The sequence below is a fragment of the Protopterus annectens genome, chromosome 12.part0 (genome assembly GCF_019279795.1).
Source record: "Protopterus annectens isolate FY-2018-M chromosome 12.part0, PAN1.0, whole genome shotgun sequence".
Lineage (NCBI taxonomy): Eukaryota > Metazoa > Chordata > Ceratodontiformes > Protopteridae > Protopterus > Protopterus annectens.
The window spans coordinates 97,658,904-97,674,370 of record NC_056746.1 but is presented as its reverse complement, the minus strand read 5'-3'; the positions used below and the strand labels follow the sequence as shown (position 1 = coordinate 97,674,370).

The window sequence follows — 15,467 nt, the reverse complement described above, 5'->3', positions numbered from 1 at the left end:
TCCACTTTGCAAGCTAGAGCTGTGTTCCATAGAGTCATGGCTAGTCTGCAAAGGGGGGAGGAATGTGAACCCCCTTGCTTATTTATGTACCACATAACTGTGGTGTTGTCTGTCCGAATCAGTAGTTGTCCGGGATGTAGAAGATCCCTGAAAGCCAAGAGGGCATTCTGTACAGCTAACATCTCTTTTAAATTGATATGTAGGTGCTTCTGATCCTCTGTCCAAAAACCTTGCAGGCCTTTCCCCTGCAGGTGCGCTCCCCATGCATAATCAGAGGCGTCCGTGGTTAACACTTGGCTGGCTGGAGGCAGACTGAAGGCTTTCCCTTTGTTGTGAAGACATGCCATGGTCCACCAATGGAATTCCTTTTGTAGGCAAGGCAAGACAGCAATCTGTGTGTCTAGACTGTGGCAATGCTGGGACCATACACTTTTTAGGTACCATTGTATTTTTCTCATATGTAGTCTTGCATTTGGTATGAGAAGGATGCAGGAGGCCATGTAACCCAAAGCCTGCAGGAATTTCCTTGCAGTTAGCTGAGACATTAACGCCAAGGTTTTGAAAGTTGAAGCCAGCTGTAGTTGTTTTTCGGATGTCAGGAATGCCATCTGGGTTGTTGTGTTTAGAAGAGCACCCAGAAAAGTTATCTGTTGTGTGGGTGTCAGATTTGACTTTTTTATGTTCACAGTGAATCCCAGGTACTTGAGTAGATTCTGAACAAATTCCAGGTGCTGGAGTAAAATGTCCTTGCTGTCTGCTTGAATAAGGCAGTCGTCCAGATAAGGGTAAATTTGAATTCCCTTGAGTCTGCAGTAAGCTACTACTGGTGCCAGGCACTTGGTGAGGACTCTGGGCGCAGTAGACAAGCCAAAGGGCAGCGCAGAGAATTGGTAATGTTTCGTGCCAGCCTTGAACCTGAGGTATTTTCTGCACTCCTGTCTGATAGGGATGTGTAGGTAAACCTCCTTTAAATCCAATGTCACCATCCATGCATTTTTGCTCAACATTGGCAGGAGCTGCTGCAGAGTAAGCATCTTGAACTTTGGTATCTCCAGGAAAGTATTTAAGACTGACAGATCCAGGATGGGTCTCCATGAATTTTGTTTTCTGGGAACTAGAAAGAGCCTTGAGTAAAAACCTTGGCCCGTCTCTGATTGTGGAACCAGTTCTATGGCCCTCATAGCCATGAGGGATCCCACCTGGTTTAATGCCTCTGCCCATTGGTGTTTTGGTAGGTCTGGCCATCTGTTTGATCTTGGCAAGGTATGAAAGTGGAATTTGTAACCTCTTGAAACTACATCCAGAACCCACTTGTCTTGGGTTATGCAAGTCCAATTTTGTTGAAAAAGAGAGTTTTCCTCCTAGAGGAGCTTCCAGGAGAGAAGTTCCTGGAGCCATTCAGAGGGAGTCATTGAGCCTGTTTTCTATAAGACTGAGGTCTGTCCTCTCCACCCCTGGGGGTGGAAGCACTCCACTGTCTAGGTCTGTAAGAGGTCTGTGCTTGGGCCCTCCCTCTGGAGCGCCTATATCTACCCCTTTGAGGCCTGTCCTAATTGGGAAAGGACCAATTTTTAGTTGGCCAATTTCTGCTAAATCTTGGGGGCTGAACTTGTAAGAAATCCTTAACCATTTGCATGGATTTTGCCTTATCCTCCATTTTCTTTATCACCTCTTCAGCCTTAGACCCAAACAAAACATTATGCTGAACAGGAGCATCCAGTAACTTTGCTTTCACTTGATCAGGTAAGTTTTGTTCCTTTAACCAAGCATGCCTTCTAATGACTGTGCCAGAGGCAGCCGCCCTGCATGAAGCCTCCAAGGCATCAAAACCACAGTGTAAACCATGCTTCCTCACTTTTTCAGTGGCATGCATCAAATCGTGCAATTCCTTATTATCTGCACATGCAGTAATGGTACCCAGCTTTTGTTTCATAACAGACAGCAGGAATTGCTGATATTTTAGCATATGAAATTGACAATTTAAAGCCCTAATGGATAAAGTAGCAGAAGTGTACACTTTTTTGCCCCATCTCTCCAAAGCTCTAGAATCCTTATCTGTCGGAATAGGGTTTTTAGCAGAGGCGGCCTTAACACCCTTAGGACCCTGAGAAATGGTTTCTGGATCAGCAGCAGGATTTTTGTAAAGGAACTGGTGGGAGTCAGGGACCCTGTAATATCTGTCAGGCTTAGCAGGGGCTGGAGGAAAGGAGTCAGCAGTTAAATTAGCCTCAGAAAAAGCATCATCCACAATATCCAAAATAGGAGGAATAGCAAGGGGTCTATGTTGGGGAAGAAGAAGAAGGAAATCCCTAAGCCTTATCTTAGATTCAGAGTACTCCTGTCCTTCCCAGTGAAAATGTTCCCTCATGTCATGTAAAGTTTCCCCAAAAGAAAAATCCTCAGGGGGAGAAGATGATGGAATGGATTCCTCAGCATCAGAATCCTCATAAGTAGGGAAAGTATATTCCTGATCAGAGTAAGACACTGAAGAAACAGATGCCTGATCAGAGGATTCATAATGCAATTCTTGCCTTGGCCTTTTGTCTGGAGGGGGATGTGAACCCCTAATCATGGTTAGTAAGTCCTCCGCCATTTTAAGCAGCTGTTTCTGAGATTTGGGTCCCGGATCAGAAGAGGCCTAAGCTGGTGTCTTTGATTTAGAAGGAGTCTTCGCCTTTGCCTTTATCAGAAGCTGTGTAGGCCTGAAAACCCCCTCGGAAGCCGGTACCTGCACAGCGGCTCCGGACCCATCCGAGGGAGCATTGTCCGAAGGTCCTGCAGCTGGAGTACTCAAAGGCCTTGTTGGCTCCTCGTGGGAGTCCATTTCGGCAATCGGTTCTGAAATGGCCGACAGGGGCTGCAAAAGCGCCTCACTGACGACGGCCGAACCTGTAGCTGGCTCTGCTTGTAAACCGTCGTCTGATTTGGACCTCGGTGGCCTGTCCTTATCCTTGCGTCGTTTGCGAACTCCGGTAGTTGGAAGCATGTCCGACGACATTTTATAATTAAATTGCCTGCCAAAGTGAAAAGCAAAATCGTACCTCCGCTTAATAGTACGTTGGTTAAATCTAGCACAAAACCGACAACTAGCTACGTCGTGGTCAGGGCCTAAACAAGGAATAGAGTAAGAGTGGAAATCCTTATGAGGTATTTGCTTCCCACAAGAAATACAATTAACTTTTTCTGACATCGGACTGGAGCAAGAAAAAAGTTTCCCCAACGGGGTACTTAGCTTTGAGAAGAAGTAGTAAGTCTTCGGACTGAAGGACGAAAAAATATCAGGAGTCAGCCGACCGGCACTTGCGAACTGCTTCCACTGCACGGCAAGAAAGACTGGAGAACATGGCGTCGGCTGGCAGCTTTGTACTCCTGGCGCTCTGACATCAGGGAACATGACTGAGCAGCCGACGCCGGACCCAGACTTTGGGATTCTGGCCGACCGAGGACTTTTGGGCAAATTACATTTGGTCGAAAATGATTTCCGGCAGCCCACTTCACTGTAAGCTCATTTGGTTGAAAAAGGAGTATAGCCCCTGCCCCACTGCAGTAAGACCCTAGAGTGAGAATATAAAGTAAGGGGGTGTGGGGGGCACAGCCCCCCACAATGGAGGGTGTATTTTGCAACTAGTTTTTACTGACGTTATATGCTTCAATGTATTTTTAATAGATCCACATTTAAATGATAGTGCATACACTGCAATTATGTGGAGGGGTATGCCCCCCCACACCCCCAATGTGGGGGGCTGTGCCCCCTACACCCTCTTACTTTATATTCTCACTCCAGGGTCACACAGCAGTGGGGCAGGGGCTATATTCCATTTTCGACCAACTGGAATTCGACCAAATGGGTTTTCAGTAAAATGCATTTTCAGTGAAGTGGGCTGCCTGAAATCATTTTCGACCAAATATAGTGGACATATATATATATATATATATATATATATGCACACACACACACACACACAAGGTCTATATTACATGAACGAAAGTTCATAATATCGACTGCTCTAAAGACTGAAAATGCCAGACCTCGAACTCCTTATTGTGGGGGGCTGTGCCCCCCCCCCACTCCCCACTAAATCTATATACCAACTCAGAGATTGCACTACAGTGAGGAAAGGGCAAATATTCCGACCTTCACTGTACTGCGATCCCACAAGAAGTGCATCGAGGTCCGGCATTTTCACTCTTCAGAGCGTTCGACATTATGAACTTTCGTTCAAATATAGACCCTACACACACACACAGAATATGTATACATACACACACACACACACATACTGATGAGCAATGAATGACCCAAAGATCGATGTTTATAAAGCTGACCACAGCAGGCAAATGCCAACATGCTACTATGCATTTGCTGATCAAGAAATCTCAAAACATGCCCTACATGGCCCACCTCATAAATAAGGGTATTTCTACCAGGAACAAGGAAGTCATAACATCTCTGTAATCCTCCCTTATCAGACCTATTATCGAGTACAATGCCCCCTTCGGCAGGTACTTTGCCAAGCACATGCAGCAGCTGTAGAGACCACAGAGTTCCTGACCAGGAAAATCCAGAGTCTCAGAAACCTATCCTATACAGATAGGCTAAAAACCCTGCCCCTCTACTCAGTCTTGCACAGACTGCTCAGAGGTGATACAAGGCCATTTCAGACCTAGCCTTGATGGAGTTGCTGCATATCCGTAAGACAAACTCCACTCGCACAACCCACACGCAAGGCCTTAACCTGTTCTTTGACATTAACTAGAACTTGTTGGCAGGACAGATTTGTGGCCCAAAGACTCCCCCGTCTGTGGAATAGACTCCCTCTCCATGTCAAGCAGAGTACCTCTCTAGCCCTCTTTAAGAGGAACCAGGACAACTGGATGGGAAACAGAAAATGTACCCCTGGGATCCCACCTGTGTCCCTGCTGGACAGGGGAAACAGGTGCTGACTTTAAGGGAACATGGCCAAAATTCTTGGCTAGGCTTATAAGGGCTTCCGGGCCAGTAGCCTAGTATCATCCTATGAACCTATGAACATGCAAAACACTTAAAAATAAGTGTAAAGCATCATTTTTTGCAAGGGGAAGCCTCCCTGCAACCCCACCCCCTGCTAATTGTATACTATCTCCGAGATTGCACAATCACGGGAAAAAGTAAAATTTTCTCCACCCAGAAAAATGTGCAGTCTCACACACCTGCTGACCATCTGTGTAGTTGACTAAATTCTGATGTCCTAACAGATGTTGACCAAAGGGGAACTCTATCAAAATCAGTTCCTCTATATATATATATATATATATATATATATATATATATATATATATATACACACACACACACACACATATATATATATATATATATATATATACACACACACACACACACATATATATATATATATATACACACACACACACACAGTTATTGTTTAAGAATACATATGCACATGATTTGTGGAGATTAATAAGGAATCCATTTTGTGATACTTCTACACTTACATGAAATTCTTAAAGTAAAACTTGCTGCTTGAAATATTCCAACCTGATGTTGCAGTAAAGGAAACCACTGCTGCACTCAGGGAAAATTACCCAGCTATTTTTTTTAGATGAATTACTGCATCCCATGTATATTTTGTGTTGTTTTCTATTTTTGTAGCAAACAGAATGTCACTTACCTTGAGCATGAAATTGTTCCAACACCACGTGCATGTCCCTGTCCTTGGGCTACACAACTCACACTGCCTGCAGCTTTATTCAGTCGCCATATCCGGATTGTGTTATCCTGAAATATAAAGCCAAAGAAGCAGCATTTTGAGTTCGGATAGGTTAAGGTGGACATCACAAATGTTTGAAATGAATGTTTTTTTACAACACTCAAGTTAAACAAATATATAAAACTAAACTTCTGGAAACTATAAATTTCACAGGTTAATGACACAAAGTAAGACCACTTAAAAACTGCTGTAACATGAGACTGCTAGCATTATCATCTGAAACAGGCCAGGATCGCTATGAATTATCCTACACAAAGAAACACCTGCATGTAGAACAGTTTTTCAGCTCTTTGACAAATGAACGGATGCCTGCCTGCCTGCCAATCGACCAAGTTCTGTGCCTTAAGACAGAGAGACATGGGAGGTTCTAATAAATCACTCAGCAAATAAAATATTAAGTTAAGAAATGAAGATTTCAAAGTGAAACCTAGGAGAAAAAGAAGCAAGCCATTATTAAGAGCACGGGCTAAGTACAAACAAGTTACCCTTTTAGTGATATTTTGTTCTTTTGGGTCCTAGTCTGTGTTATAATTATTTTTTTTGTTTTTTTAGATTCCCTATAGCTACACTTCGAAAACCTGTGCGTCTCTTCTTAGCGTGTACTCTTCCCTCCTTCCCTCATTGTATTATTTCCTCGGTCTCCAACTTACTTACGTCAACCCATTCCTTGAAAAAAAAATCCCTCTGTCCTCTTGTATCCCCACACCATCTATTCAGTTCATGTTATATGCTTACAAATAAACATAGCACTAATTTAACTCAAAATGATTAAATAAAATTTAGTTAAAAGCATACAAACGTGTGTATGTATGAGTTGTGTCCATGACTGCCTGTGTTTGTGATATAAGCAAGTCTTTTGAGACTTGTTAAAATGAACACCTTCTGACCAAAACTACTAAGGTAGTGAATTCCACCACAGGAGGGCCTGATGGGAGGTGAAAATTACACCAGAAGAGCCAAAATGCATGGTGGTATTCAATACCCATTAGTTACCATCAAAAGAGAGAAATCAAGCAAGAAGGCAACTCATTAAGGTTGAAACAGCCACATCCTTGGGCATATAAATGTTAAGAATTTGTTAAGAATTTCTGACATTACTCTGCAATGAATGTCAGAAAATGCAGACGGGGCAGCAAGGAGGATTATGTGGTAGTACAGAGGGGTAATACTTTAATAAATTTACAGCAGTCTTTTGCATACTCTAAAGGCACTGCACCAATTCAGTGATGACAAATTAATCCAGAACTGTGACAGACAGACAGACAACCACACAGAGAAGGTAAGATGCTACAGAAGATTCCATGGTTCATTGTGTCAGATGTTGCAAAAAGATAAAGAAGGAACAAAACTAACAGCAGTGCTCATATCTCACAATGAAGATTTCATTAACTACACTAAGTAAAGAAGTTTTGATGCCACACTGTATTGTTACAAAATATTCAAGTCACACAAACACTACTACCCTCTTTATAAGGTTATCAACATCTGGAAGATTAAAAATTACGCAGAAGGTTTTCAGATTGTGAAGATCCAAAGAAGACTTCTTTGGTTTTATCTATGTAGTTTTCGCCTCCATGTCTGTCACTCCTTGAGCCACCCCCTTATCAGACAACAACAGCCATCATCTAGGCAGTCAGGAAGGCTGTTTGTACCCTTGTTTGCATCCTAGTAATAAAGGTGTTTCTGATAAAGCCCTAACCCCATTCCTGGTAGCTGCCATGAACATCTTTATCATTGCTAGGCAATCTACACCCTCCACTGTGTAACAGCCCACATTTTCAACCACAAGCTACTAGGGCCTACAGCCACTGATGTACAACAGCCAAGTCCATGTCCCTGGTCCTATCCACTGGCATGGTGGCAATCGGCTAACCATGGGTGAATTCATCTTACATGCTTACTCACATCCTCCCTTTCCCAGTTCGTCCAGCACCCAGGTCAGTATTTGACCTTGGGCCATCTGGATCACTGCCAGCCTTTACTCCTCTACAGAACTAGGCCCAACTATTACTTAAGTGCAGAGCAATCAGTACCGCTTTCAAAACAGACGGAAAAATTCCCATTCCTAGAATTACACAACCTAGAAATAATTGCGGAAAATGCATCCAGGTGACGTACTAAACTGGTTGGTCCAGAGTCCATCTCACAGAAAGTAAAATGCATGCCTAAAATCAAACTCGTGGCCTCAGAGCAGCCAGTATGATAATTTGTACCAAGCTAAGTTCAGAGGTCGCCATGAGAAGCATTATCCAGCCCAGTGAAAAAATTTTAGAGTCACTCATCTACATGCAATCACAGCTGCTAAAAAGACAACAGCACCTTTTTTATTCAGAGGTAGGAAAAACGTTTGGTTAACGAGACAGGCCAGATAACAGCCTATCAATTGTTTGGAATAGCACTGCTGGTCAATAAGGGTTGGCAGAAATCTTCCTAAACACAAAAATTAATGCCATCTTATTGAAAGATTTTGGGTGATAAACAGCACAGAGCTCATCCAGATTAATGTCCACCCACACTCCAATCAGATTCCCACCTTCTAGAAAATATGGCACTCATAGTCTAACCGCACCTCAAATAAACACTGCTGAGGTATATCTAAGACAGCAGACACACACTATAAATGAACAATAATTTCAAATGTTGCTGTAATTTAAATCAATCTAAAATGTTACAGCACTAAATAGTGATACATGGCAACTCCACACATTAAAATTAAGTGAATGTGACTAACTCCTGTGGTAAAGGCAATAAATAATACAATCCCGCTAGATGACTCCAAGAACAATTTAAGGTAAGTCTATGCATCGGCTCCATAGCGCACAAGGATCATACAACAGAGGAGTTACATGGTAACTAAATCTAGAGGCCATTTCCATCTTGCCAGTACTCACCCTTAGGCCCTGCCTCTCATTTCAAGGAGGGCCATGCCAGGGATACCAGGGGTGAATTTATAAACACCCATCCAGATGTCCAGCTCCGTTTTAGCTAATGACAGTGTGTCACACTGCTTAACTTTGAGAGGAATTTGTTTCAGAGTAGGAGTGGGCACTGTGTGACGAATGTATTCCTTCTCTTAGTCTTATTTATTTGTTTGAGTAGATTTAGATCTCTGGCCCTAGTGTTAGTTTGACTGCTTGGACTGACCCCTGTATCACTCGCTGGACTGCCAACTGACTCACAGACAGGATGCAGTATATCAAAATAGGGGGAAACTACAGCCATAAAGAGACAAATCACCACTGGTATCCCCCAGAGTTTGATGCTGGGACCTCTTGTGTTTGTCATCTAATTCAGTGAAATAAAAGCAAATATCAAAGGGCTCTGGCTAGGTTTGCAGATGACTGCAAGATAGGGCCAGTCACTGAATCCCAAAATGAATTAGCCATCCTGCAGGAAGGTTTGTCCAAAACAAATAACTGGTGCCAGAAGCATTGTCACAAATTAAAAGTCAAAAAGTGCATTACAGTATCTTTTGGGAAGTCATCTACCCTAGGGAAAGTACAGTTGTGTACACTTACCATAAATGGAGATGTTTGAGTGTATTCACTGTTGCAGTCATTACATTTGGGTTATCTGCTTGCAGGTTGCCCTCAGTCAGCCTGATTAACAAAGTCTTGGGTCCTGCGTTGGTTGCTGTCCCTTCTTCCATGATGTCAGGTCATCAGGGGTATAAAACATGCAGCCGACGCCATCACATCAGTTTTTCTTGCCCCAGACGTCAGGTGCCCCCCTAATGGGAAACAAATATAAAAGTACAAATATATACCTCCAACAAAAAAGCAAATACACCAAAAAGGCTTTTAAGCATAGTAAAGGAAAGTAGAGGTATAGCCAAAAGAAGTTAGGTGGCTGAAGGGACTCCAACATCTACATTTATGGTAAGTGCACACAACTGTACTATGTTCTTCGTGTTTCGCTGTTGCAGTAATTACATTTGGGTAGCTTCCCAAAGCTAAGGATCGGAGGAGGAATTTAGATAGCATTAGGGCCAGCTATAAGGCCCTACCAGACTGCAGTGGCAAAGCCAGCTCTGGATTTAGAGAAAATTGGCAAATGATAATGCTTGGTGAAAGTATGTACAGAACTCCAGGTAGCAGCTTCTAGGATGTCACTGGTAAGGACGCCTCTGAGAAAGGCTGTAGAGGTAGCTGCAGCCCTGGTGGAGTGAGGTCTGATCCCCTGGGGGATAGGTTTTACAATGGTGCTTATAGCAGAAATGAATGCAATGGCTTATCCATTTTGCTTTGAAATAGCCTTCTGCTCTGCCCTGCAGCAAATGCCACCAGCAGTTGTTCAGATTTCCTTTGAAGTTTAGTCCTGTCCAAGTAGAATCTAAGTTGTCTGTGCACATCTAAGGAATGCAGCATCTGTTCCCCTTTATTCTGTGGATTGGGAAAGAAGGTTGGCAAATGAATGGACTGATTAAGAGCCACACTGGATACCACCTTGGGCATGAAGGATGGATAGGTTCTGAGGGACACCCTGTCTGCATGAAAGATGATGAAAGGCTCCACTGCCACAAAGGCCTGTAATTCAGATACCCTTCTAGCTGAAGTGATTGCTAAAAGGAAAGCTGTTTTCCAAGAAAGAAATTTTAAGTCTGCAGTAGTAGCTGGCTCGAAAGGAGGTAGAGTGAGTTTCTCCAAGACAAAGTTAAGGTCCCAGGCTGGGGTTGGAGCTCTCCTGGGTGGTCTCAAATTTTTGGCCACTCTGAGGAACTGCTTGAGCAGTGTATGAGAGAAGAGGGGAGGTTCTGTGTTATAATGAGCTGAAATGGCTGAGGCGTGGATTTTAATGGAGGAATAAGACAGGCCCTTGTGAAGCATCTCAGTTAAGTATTGTAAAATCTGGTGTAAATTGTGTGCTGCTGTGCTCATCCCCTGAGATTGGTTCCAGGCACAGAATCTTTTCCATTTTTCAGCATAAAATTTTCTAGTACTAGGCCTCCTTGCCTCTAAAATGATATCCATCACAGGTTTGCTGAGGGATGGTAAATGAGAGATTAAGTAATTAGCCAAGCTGCAAGGTTCAGTGTTAGAAGCTGAGGGTGCAGAATCTGGTTCTTCTGCTGAGACAGCAGGGGAGGAGTCTGACGCAGGTGCCACGGAGATAACCGTGACACACTGTGCAGGAGGGGGTATCAGTGTTGGCGCGGCCAGTCTGGAGCAATCAAAATCATCCTTGGTTTGTCCAGTTTGATTTTTAGTAGTACTTTGGAGAGCAGAGGCAGAGGGGGGAAGGCATAGACTGATAGGTTTTTCCAGCTGAAGGACAAAGCATCCACTTTCCAGGCTTGTTTGTGGGGAGTCCTTGTGCAAAATTTGTCCAATTGGTAGTTCTGGGGAGAGACAAACAGGTCTATATCTGGGCTCCCCCATTTGCTTGTCAACATGTTGAAAATCCTTGGTTCCAGTTTCCACTCATGTGGGTCCATGAGGTTTCTGCTTAGTCCGTCTGCCAGTGTATTTCATTTTCCTGGCAGGAATTGAGCTTGTAGGTGCACTTGGTAGCTCAAGGCTGTGTTCCACAATGCCATGGCTAGTCTGCAGAGGGAGTAAGAATGTGTACCCCTCTGCTTGTTTATGTGCCACATAACAGTGGTGTTGTCCGTCTTTACCATTAGTTGTCCTGTAAGAATGTGGTCGTTGAAGGCTGTCAGAGCATTCTGTACAGCTAACACTTCTTTTTGATTGATATGCAGGTGCATTTGACTTGGGTTCCATTTGCCCTGAATGCACTTCCCTGCCAGGTGAGCCCCCCATGCATAGTCTGATGTGTCTGTTGTTAGGGTTTGGGTGGCAGGGGGTAGTGTGAAAGGTAGTCCCTTGTTTGGTGGCAGGCCTCTGCCCACCAAAGGAATTCTAGGCATAGGCAAGGTATAACAGGAATCATTGTTTCTAGGTCTTGAGAATGTTGACACCATAGACTTTTTAGATACCACTGTAGTTTCCTCATATGCAGTCTTGCATATGGAATTAGAAGAATGCAGGAGGCCATGAACCTCAAGGCCTGCAGTATTTGTCTTGCAGATAGCAGGTTTTTGTGGCCACTTGTTTGAAGTAGGTTGTCAAATGAATTTGTTTCTCTGGCGTGAGGTAAGCCATCTGGGAAGTTGTATTCAAGCTTGCTCCCAGGAATATAATTTGTTGACAGGGTACCAGATGTGATTTCTTTTTGTTTATGGTGTACCCCAGACAAGTTAGAACCCTTTGTACAAAGGCAAGATGATTCAAAAGAATGTCCTGGCTTTCTGCCTGAATTAGAAAATTGTCCAGGTATGGGTATATTTGAATATTTCTTTGCCTGCAAAATGCAATAACTGCAGCTAGACACTTTGTGAATACCCTGGGCGCAGTAGATAAGCCAAAAAACAGTGCAGAGAACTGATAGTGCGTGCAGCCTGCTTTGAAGGGTAGGTATCTTCTGCAAGATTCCCTGATTGGGATGTGCAGGTATGCTTCTTTTAAATCTAGTGTTGCCAACCAGGCATCTTTGCCTAGCATAGGAAGTAACTGGTGAAGAGTCAGCATCTTGAATTTTGGAAACTCCAAAAAGGTGTTTAGAGTACACAGGTCCAGGACAGGACGCTATGAATCATCTTTTCTGGGTACCAGGAAAAGTCTTGAGTAGAAACCTTGTCCCTTTTCCTCTTCTGGTACCAGTTGAATAGCCCCCATGCTTAAGAGAGAAAGTACTTGTATTTGGGGGGTAGGTCTGGCCACCCACTTGGTTTCGGCAATGTGTGGAAGTGAAATCTGTAGCCCTGGGACACTATATTTAAAACCCATTTGTCCTGGGTAATGAATTCCCAGTTCTTTGCATGAAGAGCAATCTTTTCCCCCAAAGGGGCAGTCAGTTGATAAGTGCTTGGAAATTTTAAAAGGAAGTAATTGAGACAGTTTACCATAGGGGGGAGTCGTATTACTCCCAGGTTTGGAAGTGGAGGCCCCCCACTGCTTAGTTCTGTGTGTCCCCTGGGACTGAAACCTGGGGTTTTTGGTGTGTCTGGGTTACGCTTGAGAAGACCTGGAAGGAGCTGGAAAGGACCAATTCTTAGAGGGCCAGTGCCTACTAAACCTAGGAGGATGAGCTTGTAAAAAATCTTTAACAGTTTGCATAGATTTAGTTTTATCTTCCATCTTTTCAAGAACTTCCTCAGCCTTGTTGCCAAACAGGCGGTCCTGATTTAATGGAGCATCCAACAATTTAGCTTTAACATGATCAGGCAAAGATTGCTCCTCAAGCCAAGCATGCCTTCTGAGCACACACCCAGTAACATCAGCCCTGCAAGAGGCCTCTAATGAATCAAAACCACATTGCAAAGTATGTTTTCCAACTTGTTCATTAGAATGCATTAAATCCTGTAATTCTTTATTTTCCACACAGTCAGGAATCAACATAATTTTCTGTTTAAGCAGTCCAATAACATGTTGCTGATACTTTAACATATGAAACTGGCAGTTTAAAGCCCTAATGGCCAAGGTTGCAGAAGTGTAAACCTTCTTACCCCATCTATCCAGCAACCTGGAATCTCTATCAGAAGGGGTAGGATTTTTAGCAGTAGAAGCCTTAATGTCCTTGGGCCCCTGTGAAATAGTCTCTGGATCTGCAATAGGATTTTTAAAAAGGAACTTGTGGGACTCGGGGACCCTGTAGTTATCTGTCAGGTTTTATGGGAGCAGGAGGCAGGGAATCAGTGGACAAACTAGATTCCAAAAAAGCATCATCAACAATGTCTAGTACAGGAGGAATAGATAAAGGCCTATGCTGAGGTAGGAGAAGGAAATCCCTAAACCTCTTTTTTGAATCAGAAAAAATCTGGCTTTCCCAGTGGAAATGCTCCCCTAGAGTATGTAAGGTTTCCCCGAAAGAAAAATCCTCAGGAGGGGAAGCAGAGAGAATGGAATCCTCTGCATCAGAATCTTCATAAGTAGGGCAAATGCAGATCATCAGAAGAATCAGAAAAAACAGAATCCTCATCAGAAGATTCATAATCAACTTCAGTCCTAGGCCTCTTAGAAGGTGGGGGGGGGGGGGGGGTTGGCTACCCCTGATTGGAGTTATTAGATCTTCAGCCATTCTTATCATTTGTTTTTTAGGCCTAGAGGCCTGAGCATGTGGCCTGGGTGTCAGTTTTTTAGGCATGGATCGAGATTTAGGCCTAAGTAAAGCAGGAGGTGTTGGTTTAATATGCAAGCCCGTAGGCCTGAATACACCCTCAGAAGCTGGTGCCTGCACAGCGGCACTGGACCCATCCAAGGTAGAGACATCCACGGGTTCCATAGTTAAAGCATTTTGCGGCATACCGGACTCTGAATGGGTCTCAGTAGAGGCCTGTGAATCAGAAGTAGCGGGTATCGGGGGCTGCGAAAGAGCCTCACTGAGTACCGGCGACTGCCTTAGGAGAAGTGTCGCCGGCAGTTTTGGACCTTGGCGGCCTGTCTCTGTCTTTATCTTTGCGTTTTTTCGGAATCCCGGTAGTAGGATGGCTAACCGACATTTCTGGATAATTAAACTGAGAACCGAAATATTTAGAGGCGAAAATATACCGATGACAGTGCGCTGATTTAATAAAGCACAAAACCGACAGCAAAGTACATCGTGGTCAGGGCCTAGGCAAGGAATACAGTACGAATGAAAATCTTTATGAGGTATTTGCTATCCACAAGTAATGCAATTATTAACTTTTACTGACATCGGTAAGGAGCAAGACCGGTACTTGCGAACTGCTTCTGCTTCGGGCACCATACGCCAAGAAAGACTGATGTAATGGCATCAGCTGCATGTTTTATACCCCTGACGAACTGATGTCATGGAGAAGGGACAGCAACCAACGCAGGACCCAAGACTTTGTTAATCAGCCCGACTGAAGGCTACCTGCAAGCAAATAACCCAAATGTAATGACTGCAACAGTGAAACACGAAGAACATCTATCACATTTACAATACGCCTCTAAGAGTTGACCCAGTTGTTTGGGATTTATAAACTTATAAGGACTGTGACCTAACTTTTGACCAACATTTGTCCATTATCACAAGAAACTCTTTCTATATTGTACAGCTTATAAACAACAGGGATTGTGTCTAGATCTAGGTGGATGTTATTGTCCCTTTTACCCAATCCTCATTAGGACAATCATTGAGAACAATGCCTCCTTTGGCATGTATCCGTCCAGATGGAATGCCCACACAGATAACTTACTTAAAGGATACAGGGCATAAATAACAAATCCTATGTGGACTGACTCAAAGCAGTGTCACGAAACTCAGTATCCTGCAGATTACTGAGAAGTGACCAATGTCTGGCATACAATACCGATGGACTTATTGCACATCAGGAAGTCAAATGGCATCAGAGGTAGTCTGTCTGGGGATCTAAACCTCTTGCGCAACATTAACAGAATGGTATGGAGGGACAGGTCTCTCTCACATAGGATACCGCTTCTTTGTGGAACAGACTTCTCATCCACATAAAACAAAGTTTATCCCTGTCCATACTTAACAGCAACTTGGATCTATAGATGGGTAACAGAAAATGTACCGCAGGACTTCCCCCTGTTCTACTAATGGACAGAGGCAGCTCCTAAATACTTTACTCCATGCATGGATCCCTTCAAATTATCAGTGGTATGCTCCCAGTTATTCTCTCTATAGGGTAACATAAATAATTATTAACCATGAGATGGGTAAAGCCAA

The 15,467-nt window shown here is 43.6% G+C and overlaps 1 protein-coding gene across 1 annotated transcript in view; it reads right to left on the bottom strand.

Moving 5' to 3' along the window:
• TBL3 (transducin beta like 3) overlaps positions 1–15,467 on the bottom strand; it is an 825,158-nt gene that overhangs the window by 303,263 nt on the left and 506,428 nt on the right. The window contains exon 13 of the mRNA XM_044089118.1: positions 5,673–5,779. Within this exon, the coding sequence (XP_043945053.1) occupies positions 5,673–5,779 (107 nt within the window). The remainder of the gene's footprint in view (positions 1–5,672; positions 5,780–15,467) is intronic.